The sequence below is a fragment of the Dama dama genome, chromosome 13 (assembly GCF_033118175.1).
Source record: "Dama dama isolate Ldn47 chromosome 13, ASM3311817v1, whole genome shotgun sequence".
Classification (NCBI taxonomy): Eukaryota; Metazoa; Chordata; class Mammalia; order Artiodactyla; family Cervidae; genus Dama; species Dama dama.
The window spans coordinates 52,813,038-52,835,919 of record NC_083693.1 but is presented as its reverse complement, the minus strand read 5'-3'; the positions used below and the strand labels follow the sequence as shown (position 1 = coordinate 52,835,919).

The 22,882-nt window shown below is 39.8% G+C and overlaps 1 protein-coding gene across 1 annotated transcript in view; it reads left to right on the top strand.

The window, feature by feature from the left end:
• LOC133068097 (uncharacterized) overlaps positions 1-22,882 on the top strand; it is a 125,896-nt gene that overhangs the window by 49,561 nt on the left and 53,453 nt on the right. Inside the window, exon 3 of the mRNA XM_061159152.1 lies at positions 21,770-21,875. Coding sequence (XP_061015135.1) covers positions 21,804-21,875 — 72 coding nt within the window. The 5' untranslated portion in view covers positions 21,770-21,803. The remainder of the gene's footprint in view (positions 1-21,769; positions 21,876-22,882) is intronic.

Here is a 22,882-nt window from a genome sequence, read left to right as displayed (position 1 = left end):
CATTCGGGCATCCCACAGACAATCCGTGACGAAGCGAGTATCTCGTGATGCGCATGTGCAGTGCTATAAATGATCTCAGCAGCTACTTGGTCATTATTTACAAAACATGGGGTGAGAGAGCCTGAACACGCCATCTTGGCTAATTTGCTGTCTCCCCACAGAGGATATAAAAACTCTGGTAGGAAAACTATTTTAGGTGTCTGTTAGCAGCAGAGTAATTCAGGCAACGCATGATGGCCAAACCGTTGCGATGGACATAAGAAGCCGATAAAATTGAGAGATGTCAAGGGTAGAGGAGATTTAGAAGTCATGGTTGCTGACCAGATTTTTGGCAGACTCAGTTGAGTGATTAGTGAATTTTTAATGAATTTTGATTCATTAAAAGTTAATACAAAGAGATAAATGGATTTAGCATAAGAGAAAATGATTTCAGTTTTTGATGTGTTGAGTTTGATGTCAGTGAAATATTTGAGTGGAGATGTTTAGTAGTCTGATGAATATGGAGATATAATCAGGAAATGGATATGGGCTGAAGATTGAAGTTGAAGGAAAGGATGAAAGTTCCTAGGAAGAGCATAGAGGGCAGAAGTTGTTAATCTGGTGTTTGAACTTCTATAGCTCTTGAAATTATATGCAAAATTATGTGCACATTTTCTGGGGGAGCTCTCCCATGACTTTAATCAGATTTTCAAAGTCATCATTTGCTTGAGAGGGTTAAGAACCACCGTTAAAATCTATATGTGAAGTGGTTTTTTTTGCATTAAACATGAATTAGTAATTTAAAAAACCCTATGATAGTATAAGATAGATCGGACCATTGCAAAATGGGGAAAATCTGTCAATAGCCATGAAAATATGTTAACTTTCCTAACCTACAAAAACCGTTTAGAAATCAATAAGGAGTTCCATAACCCCTTATCAAAGACACTTGGGACTATCTTTCAGAATTCTGATTTTTTTTGGGTTTTAGAAAGGTAAATGGTGTATATCATTTAATAGTCCTGGTCAGACCCAGAGCAATATGTAGTTTATCAAGTATATTTTTAGCTCTGCATTGAACTATATGAATATTCACAGTAAACGAGGTCAATAAAACTATAAATGCCTTTCAATTAGTCCAGAGAAGGTTTTACTGACAAATGAGTTCAGGTCAAGCCAGATTATGCTACCAAATAGTAGCACCCAGACTGACCTATGAAGGAACAGATCGTGTGATATCACTTCCACTTAAAATCCACCCATGGCTTTCTTTTCTTTTTTAAAAAAGAGCTAGTTTTCCTTCTTAGAGTTTTCTTTTTGATTTCATCATTAACCCACCTTTTTTAAAAAAAATATTTATTTTTACTTATGTATCTGGCCACACCAGGTCTTTATTGTGGCATTTGGGATCTTCGATCTTCGTTGTGGCCTGTGAGATCTTTAGTTGTGGCATGTGTGATTTAGTTCCCTGACCAGGGATTGAATCTGGGCCCCTGCATTGGGAGTGCAGAGTCCCAGCCACTCTACCACTAGCAAATTCCCCCACTCATGACTTTCTAATGCATTTGGGTTCAAGTCCCAAATCCTTAACATTTCTACAAGGCCTGGATGATCCCCTGCCCTGTGCTTCACAAGCTTCTTATTGTTCCCAACCAACTACCCCTCCCTCTCCTGTGCATCTTTTCACTACAGGGTGTTTACCCATGCTTTTTCATCTGCCTGGTGAGGGCTTCCCTACCCTTCTTCTAGATTTTGTCTTTTCTACCCAGCAGCACAGGCATCTCTTCCACAGGAAACCTCTTTGACCCTCTAGACCTGGTGAGGGGGCTTGTGACACAGTGTCACTTAGCACAATTCCATTGATTTCCATTATGAGTTGTTGCTTTCCTACTGCTCTATGAAGGCTTGGAGTGTAGATCTTGCATGTCTCGTTCATTTCTATTTCAATATCTGTAAATATACCTGGGATGAAAAAAAGTTATGTTGTGAAGAGATGGAAATTGTTTCCCCTAGTTCCTCTTCCGTGAAATTGACCCATACTTCCCCTCCTCTTTAAAATTTTAATAGCAGATTCTATAATGGATACTTAAAGCCTATGCTCTTGAAAAAGCAAGACACATTAAAAATGGAAGTAGCTTTATTTTTTTCCCCTAAGTATAACAAATATGAGCTTAGTGTAAAAAATTTCAAAAAAAAAGTTGGATGCCACTCATCTTGTTAAAGTCATCTTAATACTATCATAAGAATTTATTGGTGAGAATCTGTTATGTACAAGTGCTTTACACATAGAATCCTTAAACTAGCCCTGTGTGGTAGGCATCATCTCTGCCTTACAGATAAGGAAAGCAAGATTCATAATGACCGGCAAAGTCAGATGCTAATAAAAAGTGATGGGCCTCTATGTGTGTGTGTGTCTGTAGATTTATGCCTTGGGCTACTAGGCTGGACCTCTGCCTCCCTCTCTTAAGTGATTCTTTTTTTTTTTTTTAAGTTAACATTTTATTGTGAAACCAATAAAGATGTATACATTTATTTTATTATATTTTTGATTTATAGTTTGAGTAATTATTGTCATTAAGTTCTTGTCATGAAAATTACTTGCTATCTTTTTTTTTTCCACTTATTTTTATTAGTTGAAGGCTAATTACTTTACAATATTGTAGTGGTTTTTGTCATACATTGACATGAATCAGCCATGGATTTACACGTATTCCCCATCCCGATCCCCACTCCCACCTCCCTCTCTACCCGATCCCTCTGGGTCTTCCCAGTGCACCAGGCCCGAGCACTTGTCTCATGCATCCAACCTGGGCTGGTGATCTGTTTCACCCTAGATAATATACATGTTTCGATGCTGTTCTCTCAAAACATCCCATCCTCGCCTTCTCCCACAGAGTCCAAAAGTCTGTTCTGTCTTAAGTGATTCTTAACCAGGAGGACCATCCATGGTATATCTGATTCAGGAGATCTGCAGTGGAGCCTGGAAATCCCTGCTAGTCTGATATACTGTTCTGTAATTATAGTTCTACAGTACCAGACAGTCTCCTTTTCTTAATTTAGAGACAAGTACAAGCAGGTCTGAGTTAATTGCTGATTAATTCACGTGGGTGCCAAGTTATTTGTGCCCATTTATTGACTCCTGCCAGCAAATAAGCAGTAAACATAGACGCCCTCTTGTATAGATCTACTTGCTAATGCTCTGGGTAAGTCCTTCTATGGTTAACATCTGACTTTGTCTCCAGCCCACTTTTTGGTCCTGGGGCATCTTGCTTCTGGATTCTCAGGCTTTGAAGAGCAAGGAAAGAGAGATCAGAACTAAGCTAAGCAATTCTGGGAGAGAGAAGGAAGAGGAAAAGGAAGGAGGAAAGAGAAGGGGAGAAAGAGAACAACCTGACAAATAAAGGAGTATTTTAGTATTTTGTGATTATAGAGTAATAGGACTCATTTTTCTTATGTGGCTGATAATTCATCTCTGAAGACAGTTTTATTACAGGAGTCCCAAACATATATTCTAAACATTTAAAAATGTCATATAAAATGAAACAGGACTATAATGCCATTAGAGGAGAAAGTTTGGAATTGTGCCAAGATGGAAGTTTTTTTTTTTTTTTTTTTCTTCATTCTGTGGAATCAAAGTCATCTTTGGCTTTGAGGTCTTTGCTTTTGGCCACCACTCAAGTCAAAGCTTGACAGAATGAACAGCCCTGAGGCAAACTATCAAATGCTAATGTTCAGTCAGAGTGAAGGTTGGTGTATGTACTTTCAAGGAAAGGCCATTTCAAATACTATCTAGCTGCAGGGTAAAATTGCTGGTGCAAGGCAATGGTAACCCAAGAACACAAGTGTCCCATCTTTTTCAGAGGCACAAGAAAGACCAACAGGCTGATGGTTAATGCCTACACGTGTAAAAGGAGAACTTGTACTGAATGGAATACTTTGTAAGTTCTTGAAGTAGTCATTGAGTGACCCTAACTCTTCAAATATCTTCTTACACGTACCTGTCAAAATGTCCTAAAATTGATAAAACCCATATTAAGTATGTGGAGAAATGGGAGTTTTCACTCCTTGTTATTGGAGTGAGAATTCATACAAGCATTTGGAAGGTAATTTAGTACTATTCAATGTTTTAATGTTTGTAGCATTTGATCTGGTAGTTAGACATCTATAAGTTTATCCTTCAGAAAGACTTGCTCATGTTTATAACAATGAGTTATAAGAATATACATTCACTATTTTTAAAACTTTTTTTTTTTTAAATGAAACAGAACATGTTAAAAGAAACCTCATTAAAAAAAAGGGGGGGACTTGCCTCGTGGTCCAATAGTTAAGGTTCCATGTTTCCACTGCAGGAGGCATGGGTCTGATCCCTGGTCGGGGAACTTAGACACCCCCCAACCCTGTGTATGGTTTAATGAATAATTATGAAGCAAACACTTATGTAACCCACACTCATGTCAAAAAAGATAATAATGACAGTTCCCCAGAAGCCCAGGTGTCCTTCCCAATTACAATCCTACTTCTTTCCAATAGAGATAGCTTCTTTCTTGACTCTTATATCTGTTAGAACTGAGTTGTCTAATATGGTAGCCACCAGCCACACACATGGCTGAAAAGCACTTGAAACGTAGGTGGAATTCAGATGTGCTGTAAGAATAAAATTCACACTGGATTATGAAGACTTAGTATAAAAAAAGTGTAAAGTACTTCATTAGTAATTTTTAATATTGATTACATATTGAAATGACAATATTTTGAATGTATTGGGTTAAATTAAAACATGTTAATTTCACCTCTTTTTTTCCCTTTGTTTAATGTGACTCCTAGAAAATTTAACATTGCATTTATGGCTTGTTTTCATGGCTCATGTTATATTTTCATTGGACAGTAGAGCTCTGTAAGTAATCACTATCTTGACTTTTAGATAATAATTTTTTTCCTTTTCTTTAAAATTTTACCACCTGTGTATGCATCTGTAATGTAATATAGTTTAGTTTTGCCAAATTTTGAAATTTATATAAATGGAAAATGCTTTATGCATTCTTGCATATCTTGCTTCTTTTGCTTATGTTTGCATAATTATTCCTGCTTCTACATATAACTGTGATCCATTTATTTTCACTGTATTATTCCAGTTTATGCATATATGCTACAATTTGTTTATCCATGCTGCTGTGCTAATTTATACCCCTACTAGCACTGTTTGTGAATTATAGCATTGTTTTTAATATTAAAAAATTAGAAATGTTCATCAGTAGAGATTGATAGATAAATTATAGTACATCTATGCAGCAAAAGGCCACACAGTTATTGAAAAGAATGAGCTAACTCTCTGAAATGACTTGGCAAAATGTCCAGAATACACTGTAAGTTTAAAAAAAACATATCACAAAGTTGCAAAATAGATCTACAGAATCATCCTATCTGGGCACAAGTACAAAACTCTAGAAGTGCAAAAGAAGTTTTTGCAGCAAAACAATAGGCAGGAGAGCCTTGGATTGTGGGAGAAGAGGGATGAAGAGAAGTGGTTGGGGGAGTGTCATCAGAGGCTTTGACCTGGTGGTGGGGTGCCGTGTTAGGTCAGTGGAGAGGAGCACTGAGGATGGAAGGACTCTGGGAGAAGACCTCCTCTCGGTCTGTGCATTCATTGCCAATTTGGGGCATTGCTATCAGCAGGGAGTGTACTCAGCAGGGAGCAGCAGAGGGAGACTTTGAATTTGAGTCCTTAGGTAGGAAAACATCCTCTTTAATGCCACTGTTTCTATTGGAAGATCAGATTTAACTTAAGGCAAAACTTTTATGTAATAACCTGTTGTAGGTATAAGTTTTTTTTTAGTTAATTTTTGGCTATGCTGGGTCTTTGTTGCTGTGCATGGGCTTTCTCTAGTTGCGGTTCTTGGCCTTCTCGTCGCCGTGGCTTCTGTTGCTGCGGAGCAGTCTCTAGGCGTGTGGGCTTCAATAGTTGCAGCGCATAGGCTCAGCTGCAGCTCTTGGGCTTAGTTGCCCCTTGGCATGTGGAATCTTCTCAGACAGGGGCTCGAACCCATGTCCCTTGCATTGGCAGGTGGATTCTTAACTACTGGACCACCAGGGAAGTCCAGAGATAAATATTACATGCATGTTTACTTATCATAATCTACCTTCAAAGAATATCAGACTATTTCATGAACAGTGTAAGGATATTCCAACAACACCGTTCCATTGCCCTCCTCTAATGTTTTTGTTTTCATTGCTTATATTTTGCTACTATATATGCGCTAAGCTTCTCAACTTCTTAATTTTTCCTTTAAAAATCGATGGCCTTTTACAGAAATTTGAAAAGGAAGTATATAAAATAAAGGAATTAAAACATTTAAAGCATTTACTCAGATAATCTATCCTTTCTTTTGCTCACTTTTTCCTACAGTACTAGAGTTCTGTCAGTTTTATTTCCTTCTAGCCTTACACCTTTTCCAAAGTAAAGATTGTGGAAATGTATTCTCTCAGCTTTTATCTAAGAATATCTTTATTTCATCGTCATTTTTGAAAGATATTTTCACTGAAGTCAGTGTTCTAGGTTGACATTTATTTTTCTTATATTACTTTAGAGAAATTTCTCCATTGTCTTCTGACAAATTATTTCTGGGGAGAAATCAGCCTTTATATGTATCCTTTCCTGCTTGAATATAACATATTTCCCCCTTTTCTGCTCCTCTGACTGCTCTTTTAAGATGTACTTTTTATTTTTGACTTTTGGAAGTTTGATTTTGGTATAACTAGATCAGTTCTTTGTGGTTACTCTGCTTGGAATTCATTGAGAGTCTTAAATATTTGAATTGTTGTCTTTTATCAATTTGGGGAAGTTCTTGGTCAGCCTGTCTTCAAATATTTCTTCTACTTCACTTTCTCCCTCCTCTGTTCTAGGACTCTGATTGCGTTAGGGTTAGACCATTTCATACTTCCCCACAGATCAGTTCTGTTATTTACTTTTTTCCTCTCATTCTTTTTCCCCCTCTGCATTTCAGTTTGGATACTTAATACTGGTCTAAACTTGGCTCTGTGATACTCTCCTCTACTTTGATCTGTGGTTACACCCACCTAATGAATTACTTACTTCAGATAGCATATTTTTCATTTCTAGCATTTCCATTAGATTCTTAAAAAGTTTCCATATTTCTGTTGAAGTCTTCATCTTTTCAAACGTGTTTTCCTCTTTTCTACCAGGTACTTCAGCATTTTTACCATGCTTACTTTAAAATTCTAGTTTGATCATTTCAACATGTGGGTCAGGCTGGGATCTTTTCCTGACTATTTTATGATAGTGGGTCACATTTTCTTGTTTTTTGGTATATCTTGTGATTTTTTAAATTGCATTCTGGATGTTTAATGTGAAAGAATAGTAGAAAATATTGAACTAAATATTTTAGTTTTTAAATACTAAATACTATTCACCTTCAGAAAGGTAAATACCAGGCTACTAGAGTGGGTGAGTCGATCTGATCTCTCATTGAGCTGGGTGTGCACTTTTTTTGCAACCAATGGATTAGTTCACCACTGGCCTCAGATGCTTTGAGGCTGGGATCTTGACTTTCTCTCTAGCAAGGCCTGTATGTATCTGAGTCCTGGTGAGATTCCAGGGATTTTCTGGGGCTTCACAGCTTACCTATCAGCTTGTGGAGCTATTAGATACCTCTCGTTGCTTTACAGACAAGCTGCCCACCTTTTGGGTTGCTGGAAATTTGCCTTCCACTCCTGCCATCTCTCATACCAATTTTTTTAGAAGACTCTTCCCTGAAACATCGGTCCTTTAGTTAGGAGCCTGGAAAGAAAAAGCTTACTTTATTATTATTTACCAGTTATGTTTTAGCAAGCGGAAGAAACTACATTTCCAGGACAGTTTTCCTGTTTTCACTAAATCCTTAGCTTAATGTAAAAATGTAAGTAAATCTAGAAAGCTTTTATACCTTCCCTAAATCTTCTAAAATTTATTACAGTTAGCAGTGCAGTCAGGGTTTTATTTTTAATTCAACACGGTAGTGGAGGATCCCAGTATTTTAAAATACAAGATTCTTGTCAAAAATTATACTTAAAACTGAAAAGATTACTAGAGCAAACATGAATTGTCACTGAGTAATTAGAACCGTGTGTAGGCTAGTGAGGCTCTGAGATGTAGTAGTCGATGATAAATCTAGCATTTCCAGTGGATCATTTTAGGAGATAGTAGTGTCCAACAATAGTGGGAGAAATCAGTGGGTGATTGCAAAGTAATAACGTTTAACCCTTGAAAGTTTTCATGCTCATGTGTTTCTGAAGCTTCCTGCTTTTACCTCTATAGAAATCTATAGAAAAATTCATTTTTAATTTAAGCAGAATTTGATATAGTGTCAAGGATTGTTCAACTAGCTGAGAATCCAGAGACAACTTTGGATTTGCATTTTTTTTGTTCCTGTTTCTGAGCCTGGAGAATTTATCAGATTCATTCTCATTGTCCATTGCTTTTAAGAACAGTCTCTACCTTCTGACATTTCTAAACAAGATTCATTTGAAAAATATCTGTCATTTCTCATGAACTCAATAAAACCTTATATTTTTTTAGCTATGTAAAAGTTTAGAAAATGGATTCACTTTTTTTTCTTGCTTGATTCAACCATGTTAAAAACTGTCATCAAAGAAGATAATTTTTGCCTTTGTGTCTTATTGTCTTTAAAGTTTTTTAAATTTGCCAAAAAGGACCCAGGTAGATTCACTGGTTGAATATTTGTTGTGATCAGTATGAAAACGCTGATTTATAAATATTTCTATTTGGTACAATTCTAGGTATAACAACTTCAGAATACATAAAAATGGAAACCACTTATTATGCCAGTAAAAAGGCAAGTAACTATAGGAAAAACAGAAATACAGGAGCACATAAAATTATTTTAATAATTAAATCACAGCCACTTTTACTTTAGTACCAACTATGACAAGATTTTTTCCCAACTTTTAAATTGGAATTTTTTCAGTCATTCAGAAATGTTGGATGAATGGGTGAAGTAATACCATGTACCTTTTACCTTGGTTTACTGACTGTTATTATTTTCTAACAGTTCTAAAAAGTTACAGCTTTTATTTGGGCAGTTGAGAATTATATTTTGTTGCTGTTAATTTTTTTGGTAGTTTTCCTCTTGGTGATTAATTATAGAGATAAAAAGACCTTGTAACAGAATTGTCTCCTCACTTTGGTCATTGCCAACCTCAAGTTATCTGCTGTTTGTGAGCCATTCATTTAGAGCATGGGTTCTCTTGGATTATAGCAGGAAGGGAAGAAGAGGGGAAATAAGAGGATATTCTTTCTATAAAGTGTCTACCTTCCTTCTTCCTCCTCTTTTTGATGAGTACTTGCTGGTCTGAAGAATTAACCATGTGCATCAAGGCAGGGTGAATTCAATTTTCTTTTCTTCTCATCAAGTGAAGAAAGGTCAATCTTTCTAGGTTTTTCTGGTATACTGTATTATCCATCAGAAAGTTCACTATGATTTTGGATTCTGTTATATTTCCCACAAACCTGTCTTTCAGGGTTAATAGTTTATAGCACTCTCGTTCAGATAAAAGGATTGGTGCTGTGGATTTATGATATCTAACCTAATTTTCCATCACCATACCTTGACCTTGGCCTTATAAGTTGTAGCCCATACAAAGCAATCAATTGCTACCTGATAGAGGTAAATGACCCTTTTTAACTCTAGGGCAATAGCTAATAAGGTCTTGATAATTGTGATTTATCCACTGTCAGCAGTGATTGCATGTGCCTCTCTGAAGCTGCCCTGAATTGATGGATGCAACTTGTGTGACAGGAAGCCAGTTCCAGAGGCTTTCTTCTTTTATCCTTAGCATCACCAGGGCTCCTAGAATGGGATTGATGAAGTCATTTTTCTTTCATTGTGGTTTTCTATAATGAAATATGGTAAAAATTCATCTTCTCTTGAGCATGCCATTTTTCCCTTGTCAGATCTACAGTCTTTCCTTAACTGAATCAATTTGTTATCTACAAAAACAGTGGCCTTGCACGTCCCTTTTGATTCAAGGAGCTTGAGTTGGCCAAGAGGAGTTTTCTTCTATAAATTTAGTAGCAGATCAGTTCTATCCTTAGCCAAAACACTTGATTTCCTTTCCTTTTTAAAGAATTTGAGCGAGAAAGAAATATCTGTTATTGGTGACTCTCTTGAATACTTCAAGTGATTGTCCTTCAAACATCCTTGAAGAAAATCCTAGGCAAACTGTGTTAGGAGAAACCAATACTAATTTTCTGTTTGTCCCAGGATTGAAGGATACCTTAATCATTAGCAGAAATGAGGATGTGATAATCTGGAGAGCCCTCATTTAAAGATGTTATCATGTACGAGTTTGAGGAACCCTCAGAGTCAAGCTGTTTGTACTCTAGCTTGTCTGAAGTAAAAGCCTGCTGGTATGTCCTTCAAAGTATTGAATTGTGGGTAATACTGGGTTTACTATTAAAATGAGAAAGCCGGGGCAAGAAGAGATCTTATATCTTGATGTCCAGCCCTGCCATGATTAAACATTTTATGTATTTTTCCCACTGGCTTTTGCTTGGTGGTACTTGATTTCAGTTCAGTTTACATCTGAACTCCTCTTTATGTTTATCCAGATTTATTAAATGAAAGTATGTTAAGCATTTCTTGGGTATAGGAAAACGACTCCTTTAAGCTTTCTCAGGCCTTTTCCTCACTGCACTGAACCTTCCACATTATTATAATTGTCTGTTATCATACAGACCGCTAGTTCCCCTCAATATCCTTTTTCCTCTTTCTAACATACAGATAGAATTTCTAATTTTTAGCTGAGTGTGTGGTTGTCTTGAGAATAAAGGCTGTGTTTTCCTGCATCCTTTGCAGCTAGCTGTGGCCCTATGATTCTATTCTGGCCAGTTAGGATGTGAGGGAAAGTGATGTGTGTGGCTTCCAGAAAGAAGGGCGTACCCTTTCTTTTTCCCTTCTTTTACTGTGCTAAGTGGAACGTGAACATGACAGCAGGTCATCTTAGAGCTTGTGGACAGTGGCAACCCTCAAAGAATGGTGGTGCAACAAGATAGAAAGAGCCTTGGTCTCTGGACAACCTCATGGAATAAAGCAGTTCTGCCAGCTCTCCATTTATATCTGGGCTGTTGCACGAGGAGAGATAAACTTATTTAATCCACTGCAGTTTTGGGTCTCCACTTCATGCATCTGAACCTGTATTCTCTTTACAAACCTGTGGTCTGTCTGCCCAGTGGACTGAGGCTCCTTGAGGATGGGCGCTGTATTCTAGTCACCATTCGTGTCTGACTAGTTTAGAACTAGTCAGTCGGCTCAAGGTGGAACTGGAGACAGATTAGTTTTTTTTTCTCCAAATGAAAGTGCCTTTTTGATAAGATAGAAGTACATAGGGTACAGGTAAAACACAAGCAATCTTTTCTGTTGCCTCTTGCCTTGCTAGACTCACTGGGGAAGGAAGGAAGGGGAGGGTCCCTAGGCAGAAAGGCAGGATATCATATAACCAGCCTTGGTCTAGTATCCATGATCCACTGGGATGTCGCCATCCTCCTTCTCTGCTGTTGGTATGGATGGAACCTTACTCTATAAACCCTTGCCCTTTGGCCTAGGGACTCTCCTCTTTCTTCCCCACTAAGTTCAGGAAGGCAAGAGGCAACATAAAACCCAGGTGCATGTCCTATTGCCTTGGGCCATTTCTCTGGGCTCTCCCTGAATGGGGCCAGCTGTGGGGTTCAGATTCTGGAAAGAATTTGTGCAGGTGGCCTTGGTGGCCTGATTATATCAAGGTAGACAAGTGTTTAGGGGTTGGGTTACACAATCACATGAAGGGCCAGATGCTCAGAAACTGGGACTACCCAGGCAAAAATGACTCACTGATCCCATAAGATATAGGGATCTAAGCCAATTCTATACTTACATGAAAAACACCTTGGGACTTCCCTGGTGGTCCAGTGGTTAAGACTCTGTGCTTCCAGTGCAGAGGACATGGGTTTGATTTTTGGTCAGGGAACTCAGATCCCACATGCTGTGCACTGTGGCAAAACAATTAAATAAGAAAAACAAAACAAACCAAAACCCCAACTTGTATCATTATTGTCCAGTCGAGTCATAAGCCAATACAACTGTTTGGACAATGAGAACTTAATATATAGACTGTTAACTAGATAGAGTTAATTAAGTAATCAAAAAGACAAGAAAAGACACCAAGGCATCACAGATATAGCAATTACAGGAAGCAATGACCACTCACAGGGTTTGCGGAGCAAAGACTGGGATTACTGAAATATAGACACTTGGAGGAGGGACCTGTGGAGTGGAGCTCAGACCTCTGAGGAGGGGGCACAGCTCTGCTGGGACTAGCATCTCTGAGCTCCGGGAAGAAAAAACTGCAAACTGCATTTAAATGTGGAAAGTCATATTGGGTAGATAAAAAAAAAAGGCAACCAAAGAGATATCTCTACTGCTATCATCACCTCCACGGCAGCCACCATCACTGTTTATTGGACAACTACAGTGTTCTATATACAGAGCAGGTACTTTATGTATATAGCCCTCTCAGAACATTACACATGACACTCACCATTTTTTGGATGAGAGGAAGCTGATGCTTAGAAAATTTAAAACTCTGGCTCAAAGTCATGGAGCTAATCTGTCTGAGTTTAGGCCCATGCACTTTGTACTTCACTACCTCCTGGGTGGGGAGTCCTCTCTCTCGACATTGCATGTTAATTACGGCTCACAGATGGCCCTATGAAGGAGTGACCGGAAGAGTGCATGACTTTTTAAATGACCTTTGGTCACATTGGCTGACTTAATGTTTTTATAATGTTGAAGTTGCATTTTTATGATCCAGTCAGTGGAATGAGGTTAATGAACCAGTACCTTCCTCATATGGGCTGAATGTGACTGCTGAGGTGAAATGAGGAGGGCCGAGTTATTTAACTGGAAGAGGGCTGCATGAGCTCATGCCAGGGAGACCAAAATCCACCTTCAGACATTTTCAATTCATTGTGGCCAAGCATCTGTAAAATCAGAAGCCTACAAAACATTTTGCCTCCATTCTTTTACTTTGTATTGTTAAAGTTAAAAAATCATTTACAATTGGTTTGCCACTAGCTGTTAAAGACATTAAGTGTATGGGTAAGCAGTAATCAAAAGCATTGAAACAATTTACCCATTAAAAAAAAATTGTTCAGCTGTTTCTGGTCTTCCATGCAGCACACAAGATCTTTGATTTTTGTTGAGACATGCAGGATCTTTTATAGTTGTGGCATGTGGGATCTAGTTCCCAGACCAAGGGTCAAATCCACCTACAAATGCAGGAGACACGAGTTCAATCTCTGGGTCAGGAAGAAACCCTGGAGAAGGAAATGGCAATCCACTTCAGTATTCTTTTTTTTTCTTGATCGCTTCACTATTCTTGCCTGGAGAATCCCACAAACAGAGGAGCTGGTTGGTCTACAGTCTGTGGGGTCGCAAAGATTCAGATACAACTTAGCGACCAAAACAACAATATTTAAAATGTCCTCTATTTCTTATAAAGTGTGCGCATTTACACACAGACACACAGTTAAAATGCTCTGTACTTAAAATGTGGCTCACCTATTCAGTGAGGACACTTAGAGGCATTAATATGGAGCTTGGTTTCATCTCTTTTATTTTTTGAAATCAAGATTTGGAGGAACTTAATTTTCCAGTGGTCATGTATGGATGTGAGAGTTGGACTGTGAAGAAAGCTGAGCCCTGAAAAGTTGATGCTTTTGAACTGTGGTGTTGGAGAAGACTCTTGAGAGTCCCTTGGACTGCAAGGAGATCCAACCAGTCCATCCTAAAGATCAGTCCTGGGTGTTCATTGGAAGGACTGATGCTGAAGCTGAAACTCCAATACTTTGGCCACCTCATGCGAAGAGTTGACTCACTGGAAAAGACCCTGATGCTGGGAGGGATTGGGGGCAGGAGGAGAAGGGGATGACAGAGGGTGAGATGGCTGGATGGCATCACCGACTCCATGGACATGAGTTTGAGTAAACTCCGGGAGTTGGTGATAGACAGGGAGACCTGGCGTGCTGTGATTCATTGGGTCGCAAAGAGTCAGACACCACTGAGTGACTGAACTGAACTGAACTGAACTGAATTCTCCACAAATGTAGCTTCTCTACTTGTATATACTCTCTGCCTTTAAAAAAAAAATAATTATAGTTGATTTATATGGTTGTTTTAATTTCTGAGGTATAGCAAAATAAGTCAATTATACATATAAAAATATACCTATATATTCTTTTTCATAATCTTTTCCATTATGGTTTATCATAGTATATTGAATGTAGTTTCCTGTGCTATACAGTAAGACCTTGTCATTCTTCTGTTTTTTCATATATCTAGCCTGATTTAATCTTGATCTCAGTATACTTCACTAGGCTGGGGTGTGGGGAGGGTGGTACTCTCAAGGCACCTGAAAAATATTTATTTGACTTGAGTCTTCCAGTTATACTCCTTCAGTTAGTGGCTGGCTGTCACAAAGGGCTTACAGAGACACTGGTGTTTATAGTTCAGTTTTGGTGTTGTCCCCTTCACGGGGTGGGGGGCCTTATATTGTTCCACCCTCCTCATCAGGGTGAGCAACCAGACCAACGTGGGTCAGGCTGCAGATTAATCCATGGCCTATAGTTGTTGTTCAGTCACTGAGTTGTGTCCGACTCTTTGCGACCCCATGGAGTAAGATGGCTCAATACCAAGGATCTGCCTAGACTGCCCTTACTGGCCTGATGGCAGTGAGGGACACTGCAGTAAGCCGTTTCTTTGGCTTTAAGACAAAGGATCAAGATATAGAGAGAGTCGGTTGGTTGAGGGAGCAGGAGCTGAGAATACATCGAGAGGGCAGTCTGCAGGTGCCATGGGGCCTCAAAGCCACGAGTAAGCTGAAGTCAGGAGGCAGAGAAAAGGCACATAGCACCTGAACATGGGAACAGGTGTTCCTTGAATGAGGTTTCCCAGGCCAGAGCATTTGGGAAACACCAGATCCATATCCTCTCTTAGAAAGTCACAGGGTGCATTAGCGTTTTAAGGATTCTGAAGATCCCACAGGAATAAACTTGTCTAAACACTCTTAACTTGTTGTAGCCACGTGTTCCGGGAAACAAACTCACTCAGAAGGACAATGCAGATGGTGGAGTGCAGTTTATTACACTGGCAGGGCCAGGGGAGGGTCTCCTCTTAGCCAAGGACCCCGACCAGGTTTTGTGAAAACCTTACATACCCTAAGCATACATGCCCAAACCCGCCTCCCCAAATTCCCTGAAACTAGTCTGAACAAAGGAAAAAGAAAGAGACAATCAAAGTTAACCCATGATTCATATGCCTTAAACCTAGGTAGTTAACAGTGGACAGTTATCAATAGGCTTGTGGTCATGCCCCAATAAGCATAATAGAATGTATGATTCTATTTGGTTACACAGCTAGTTAGGGTGTTCTTTTCGGGGATGGAGCGCCCTGGGGCTCTTCTTTCCGGGGGCCTGGTTTTCCAGTTGGATTGTCGTTCCCATAGATACTGGGCATAGAGTTCAAAGTCCACAGTCTGGCCCAAGATGGGAGTCCTGCTTTCAAGACAGAGCCTGTTCTGTTTCCTCCTTCAAACTCAGTGTTCCCTAGATGTGTTTGACAACAGAACCCCGACCTGTTCGCGTCTTACTGTGTTCCAGGGAACAAGGCTGGGAGTGGGAGCTGGCACGCGGGTGGAAGCAGAAGGAGAAAGGGCAGCCGGAGCAGAGAGGCAGTTCAGACTTCTGGTCATTAGACCCGTTCCTCACTCTGAACTGCACCCTAGTCCTCTGCGCCAGGGGCTGCCCTTGGGCTGCCATGCTATATTAGCGTTCCTTATTTCCACCAGTATTTTATCCCAAACCTCCATTAATTAAGATGAATTGAGGGAGTCTCTTTACTTGTGACTAAGAGGCTGACTAATGTAACTAGATGTTAGCTGTCTCCTCAGACACTACGTCTGGTGACAGATGTTCCCATTAATTCTTCCTTGCGAGATGTTGGACCACCTGTGTGGGACATGCTAAGAGTCTGTGGAACTGGTGTGGACAGTATTTGCCCTCATGTGCTCCAGGTGAGGGGGAAGAGGAGGGGCAACACCATCGGGGTGGACAGTGAGACTCTTGGAGAGAGGGTTGTCAGTGTATGTTCCTCGGGGATGGGGGCGAGAGGTCCCCCGGATAGTAAGCCAAATCTTGGGGCCTTCAGAGTTCCAGTTGGAAGGACTGAGGCCTGTTTCTTTCTCACAAGAGCAGGGAAGAACTTTTGTATTCTATTACAAGTCAATCACTAAAGGGGTGTTACCTTTCAGATTAAATTATACACAATGGCCCATCTCTGGGAACCCTGCCTCCCAGGCAATGAGCATTAAGCTAAAATACCTTTGTTTAACTCACTGGAGGGCCTGATCAGGCCCACCTGTGGACAACTGGAGGCTGGAAGAAATAACACAGATTGGAAACAGGAAATGCTTGACTTTACATCTGGCCCTTTTAGTATAAAAGAAGCCTGCGTTAAAAAAAAAAAAAAGCCTGAATTCTAACTCAAGGCCACACTGATTCTTTGGGGGCACAAGTTCACCATCTTCTTGGTCTGATGGCTTTCAGAATAAAGTGGCTGTTTCTTGCCCCAACAACTCTGTTCTGTGGCAAGCAGTACCAGCTTGGACTGGGTAGTAGTACCATCTGAATGGCGACTACATCAGGTCCTCAGTGAGGAGGAAGTTTCCCCTGTGAGGAGGAAGTGTTGGTAATTGTGTGTCTGCTGTGCCAAGGCCTGCTTTTGGATTACAAGTCCAGCAGTGGAAGAAGACTTCACCGTCCCCACCTCTTTCCCCTTCCGACTCTCCTGGCCCCCAGGGGATCCAGAGGCTGCAGAGGGCATGGCAGAGGAGGCACTGAAGGGGGTGGCCCATGCACCCCATTCTCAGCAGTATGCCCAGCAAAGGTAGGTCCCAACTGGAGGAAGAGAGAAGATTTAACTGAGAGTCTGGAGATCGGCTTTTTGACCAGACTAGAATTTTTGTCTAAAATGACCAAAGGACTTAAATGTTCTGAGTGACTGGAGACTCTCTGGGCCTCAGGCTGCCGTGGAGAAGGTCTGTTTTTGGTCAGTCACTCAGTTGTGTCTGACTCTTTGTGATTCCATGGACTGCAGCATGCCAGGCTTCCCTGTCCTCTATCTCCTGGAGTTTGTTTAAACTCATGTCCATTGAGTCGGTGATGCCATCCAACCACCTCATCCTCTGTCACCCCCTTCTCTTCCTGCCCTCAATCTTTCCCAGAAAGAGCTTTGCAGAGGTCATGCCTTTGGCTCATTCAATCTTGCACTCTGCAGACGAGGAGTAGGACAAAGCTAAACATCAGTACCATGGGTTTATAGGTATTTACACTGCTCCGTAAGTAACTATGCAGGAGCCAATTCTAACAAAAGATTTTGGACACTTATATTGCACACCCAATTAACACAATTCTTATGTGTTCAATCACGGAACATTGTTAAGCACCTCAGCTGGATACTAGGGCTGTGAGGATGAATAAAATTTGCTTCCTATTCTCAGAAGCACGCAGTCTAGTGTGAGAAACCCTAGTCCTGCCTAAGGCTTTCCTCCTTGCGATTGCAGAAGAATCACAGTGCTGTTGGTTTAATTTTTATTTATTTATTTATGGATACTCTGGGTCTTCTTTGTTGCACACAGGTTTTCTCTAGTTGCAGTGCTGTTGGAAGCATTGTCATCCCTAAAGTCTGATTTGGTAGCTTGGAACCTAGGAATTTGCTTTTTTTTTTTTTTTAGTCCAGAAAGTTTATTTATTTTATCATTAATGTTAAGTAGCTATGTTAACATTTTACAACTTGTTTTATTAATGCTATATGGCTTTTTTCTTGGAATACTTAATATATGTATTACAAAGATTAGAACATCAAAGTTATTTTTGTTACCTTGAAAACATTATGTATACTGAAAGATCTTTTGATTTTAAGTTTTTTTTTTTCCCTTTATTTATTTATTTATTTTTTCAGTGGGTTTTGTCATACATTGATATGAATCAGCCATAGATTTACACGTATTCCCCATCCCGATCCCCCCTCCCACCTCCCTCTCCACCTGATTCCTCTGGGTCTTCCCAGTGCACCAGGCCCGAGCACTTGTCTCCTGCATCTCACCTGGGCTGGTGATCTGTTTCACCATAGATAATATACATGCTGTTCTTTCGAAACATTCCACCCTCACCTTCTCCCACAGAGTTCAAAAGTCTGTTCTGTACTTCTGTGTCTCTTTTTCTGTTTTGCATATAGGGTTGTCGTTACCATCTTTCTAAATTCCATATATAGGAATTTGCATTTTAACAAGCACCTTGTTCTAAAGCCACCGATGAAGAAATAATCTAGCCTTTTTTCATCAATACCACATACCAAGGCAGAGTTTACTGCATTAGGACAGGCATTATCAAAAGCCACAGGGTTTGCCCCAGAGTCCAGGACAGTATTACCTACTTGGATAGAACAAAGTTTCTGCTTTTTCTTTATTACAACAAATGAAGTCAGCTGGATAGATTCTCATCAAATTGGAGGAGAATGTTTGGGCTTGTCTGACTTAAAAGATGAGGTAAAAGAAATGAACTTTGGGAATTCCTAAGGAGGGGACCCTTAGCAGAGAGGCAGCCATTTTTAGAGTGGTGTCAGGCGCTGAATTCTGACAATGCTGCTTCTCCCAAGGGTGTGTTGGGCTTAGGGTGGAAGCAGCAGGAGTTTATTGATTTAATGGTGGTTAATGATTGATGTGAATAGCCTTGGGGAGGCCAGGTACCTGACAACAGAATTTTCACCAAAAAAAGTATGCAGGAGAAAATGCCTGTGAACACAGAATTTTAATCCCCATTCAGCTATTTGTCATGGAAATTTGGCCAATGTTTCTCGTCTTCTCTGTTTTCCTGATTATATAATTAGGACAGTGCTGACTTTTTTGTAAGGTTTCTCCTAAGGAGTGATGAATGAAACACCATGTTAGCACTTACAAACTTTATAAAGATGAGGTTTTTTTTTTGTATGTTAAAAATGCAGAATAAGCAGATGAGTGAGGTTTTACTGCAAGGTTGTGGGTTTGGTTTAATCTGACTTAGAGTATATTCTCATTTCCTTTATAATCTGTTTTGATGACTCAGTTTACAAGAGTGATGCAAATTTTGAAATTACATGTGATTAGATTTAGGAAACAAATCTAATGTGGGAACTAGGACAATTAGAAAGCAAAGGGTAGGCATAGTTTTTAGAAAGCCCAATAGGACTTTGAGAGATAAAGCAAGAGTGGAGAAGTATGCTAAGCAATCGACTATAGACTTATAAATAGAGGAGGAGTCCATTCTCTTTTGGTTATTAATTTGCTAAAGGGCCTTGAGCCATGAATATAGATGAAATCTATGAAAAATTGACACATTCAAATTTGGGCGATATATCACCACACCTAAGAGATGGTGCAGTATGATAGCCTTAAATATTTAGCATAATGCTGTGCCATATAATTACATGTATGGCATTATCTTTAATAGAAGCTGATTAATGAGGCTGACATAAAGCAAGGATGAATATTAGCTATTCAGACACTGATGTTCAGAGAGTCACCTGCATAGTCATTTTCCCTCTAAGTCCTATTCCTTAAGGATTATAGAAATGTCAATTGTTTTTGCAGAGTTTCCATTTCAAGAAGCAGTTATTCATAATCTCCAGAGAACCCTTCCCTAACAGACTACAATAAAACTTAAACTTGATGGTGGTGACATTTTAGACCTAAAATACTGCCTTCACAGTTTAAGTAATTATTCTGCTATGTCTGTGCAAGGGACTTTCAAATTGTTCACTTCATTCCTGGCTTATCTCTCATCTCTACCACTTGACTAGTTTCTTGTCCCTTACAGTTGAAGGCAGGAGGCTGAATTTCTAATTTCCCCCTTAAAATTTTCCTGCTTCTTAGTTAGTACTACTTCCATGGTTATTCATCTAAATTAGTTTTTAAGCAAATTCTTCTCAACAGTCATCTCTGGCTGTCCATTTCTTTTTTCATTTCGGCACTGAAGAGCTGCTTTCCACTGGTCCATCTTGGGATTTGTATGTTCTCATCTGGGATTTGATTTCTCATCTCTTTCTCTGTTTCTGTGCTTTCTCCCTCACAGGTGATTCTCTTTTTCTCTCTTTGTGTATATATTTTTTCATAGAATTTTTATGAGCAGTTTTATGAGCAGAGGTACAGAGTTTCCTCACATTCCCCCTGCTCCTACACACATACAGCCTACTCTGTTTTATCAATATTTCCCAGCTGAGTGGTATATTTGGTACGACTGATGAACCTACATTGACACATCATAATCACTCAGGGTCTGTCGCTTATGTTAACTCTTGCTTTTGTACGTTGTTTGGGTTTGGATACATGTCTAAGGGCGTATATCCATTGTATCATACAGAGCACTTTCACCTCTCTAAAAATTCACTGGGCTCCACCTGTTCATCCCTCCCACCCCTTGTCAGTTTTTTAAAATCAATAATTGTTGAGTGGCTGCCAGCTATAGGAATGGACTAGTTCCTTAAAAAAACAAACTAAAAATAAAGTTCCATGTTATTAAGAATCTTCCATCTGAGGGAAACCAATTACATAAACAAATAACGTAATGTAGTGAGCTAAATTGCTTTAAAATGGTTGTGTGTTGGCGTCAATGGGGCCATAGGGGAAATGGAGCTCAGAAGTTGACCTGGGCGGCATTCTCACACACCTATCTTCTCCAGTAAGGATTGTTTGTAGGCAGAGTGGAGGGGGGTTGGTCCAGAGGTTGCAGAGCGTGGTATCCAAGCTCAGAGGATGGTATGTGTAAATGCCCAGCAGCTCTGGAGGATAAGGGATGCTCAGAGTGACCACAGGAGCATAGCATATTTGAGGAACTGATTGCAACAGTGGGCTGCTTAGTAGGAGACGAGCCTTGGAAGGAAGGTGGGAACAAAGGTCGTCAAAGACCTCAAATGTCATGCAAGAGAAGTTTATTACATTTTATCTTGGAGGCACTAAGGAACCAGTGAAGAATTTTGAGCAGTGTACTGATGGATTTTTAAAAATTGAAGTACAGTTGATTTACAATGTTGTGTTAGTTTCAGATGTACAGCAAAGTGGTATATATATATATATATATATATATATATCTGAATCACTATTTTTTTTTCTTTTTCAGATTCTTTTCCCATATAGGTTATTATAAAATATTGAATATAGTTCCCTGTACGTTAGAAAAATCTACAAATCTACTCTTGATGGAAGGGTGGAAAATAGATGGCAGGAAGACTGGAGACAAGAAAGCCCAATGGGGATGCTTTGGTTTGGGAGACAATAATGTTTAGTTTGGGAGACAAAGACAGCAAGAATAGAGCAGTGGGGAGGAGATGGAGAGGAGAGACTGATGAAGTACACAAGATTTGGTGTTGGGGAAAGAAAGAAGGAAGTTTCTGGCTTGGTCAACTTGACATTACTAAGTTGACATACTAAGATAGCGAAAACAGAAAAAGCAGAAGAGTTTTTTTGGGGGTGGGGGAAGGGTGGCAGGCATTGAAAAGGGGAAAGATGTGTTTGACTTTGAATAACGTGAGTGTGAGGAGCTGCTGGAACATTTAGGTGTGAATGTTGAGTAAAAAGGGAGCTGCACAGTTCTGGAACCAAGAAGAGAGTTCCAAGCTGGAGATACTGATCAGGGCGTTCTGCTTGTCCATAGGTGTGGCACGTAAGTGTGAGCAGAGCAGCTGAGCATGAGTAGGGTTGAGTTAGAAGAGCCAGAAGACAAGAGGGATAAGGAAGGAGCTCCGGGCGATAGATACCAGGTGAGTTCAATTCTAAGTATTTCAGCTTCTCTCAAGGGCAAGAAGATCTTCCTAGACAATGATGCTATTGTGAGGTTTTGTTTTGTTTTAATTTTTATTGGAGTAAAGTTGGTTTACAGTGTTGTGTTAGCTTCAGGTGTACATCAGTGAGTCAGTTACACACATACATATATCAGGGCTTCTTAGGCGGTGCTAGTGTTAAAGAACCTGCCTGCCAGTGCAGGAGACATAAGAGACTCGGTTTGATTCCTGAGTTGGGAAGATCCCCTGCAGGAGGGCAACCCACTCCAGTATTCTTGCCTGGAGAATCCCATGGACAGAGGAACCCGGTGGGCTATAGTCCATGGGGTCACACACGGTTGAACACTACTGAAGCTACTTAGCACATATGCATACATATATCAACTCTTTTTTAAGATTCTTTCCCCATATAGTTAATTACAGATTATTAAGCAGAGCTTCCTATGTTATACAGTAGGTCCTTCTTAGTTATCTATTTTATAAATAGCAATGTGCATGACATTGTTTTTACACTTCAATTTATTATTTCAATAACATTCCAAATCTCAGCTATACTCAAATTCCTAAAACTGTTCTTTTAAGAAGTTTTTTATTTTTTATCTATTTATTTTTTTGAGTGTATTAAGATGATAGAATTTCTTTTTTTTTTCTCCATACATTGACATGAATCAGCCATGGATTTACATGTGTTCCCCATCCCAATCCCCCTCCCGCCTCCCAAGAAGTTTTTTAAAAGCTAGGCTCCACTCAAGTTTCATGCTTTGTACTTGACTATTACCTTTCTGTTGCCTCAGACTAGAAAGTCTCCCTTCTTCTCCCTCCACCTCCCTCTGGTCTCCATGACATTGAGGGCTTTGAGGGTCCAAGCCAGTTGTTCTACAGGACACTACACATTCTGGACCATGGTGAGATTTAGGTCAGCTATGTCCACGAGCTCATCAATAAGTGACGTTTGTACCTCCCACTGCATCATGGCAGAGGGGTTC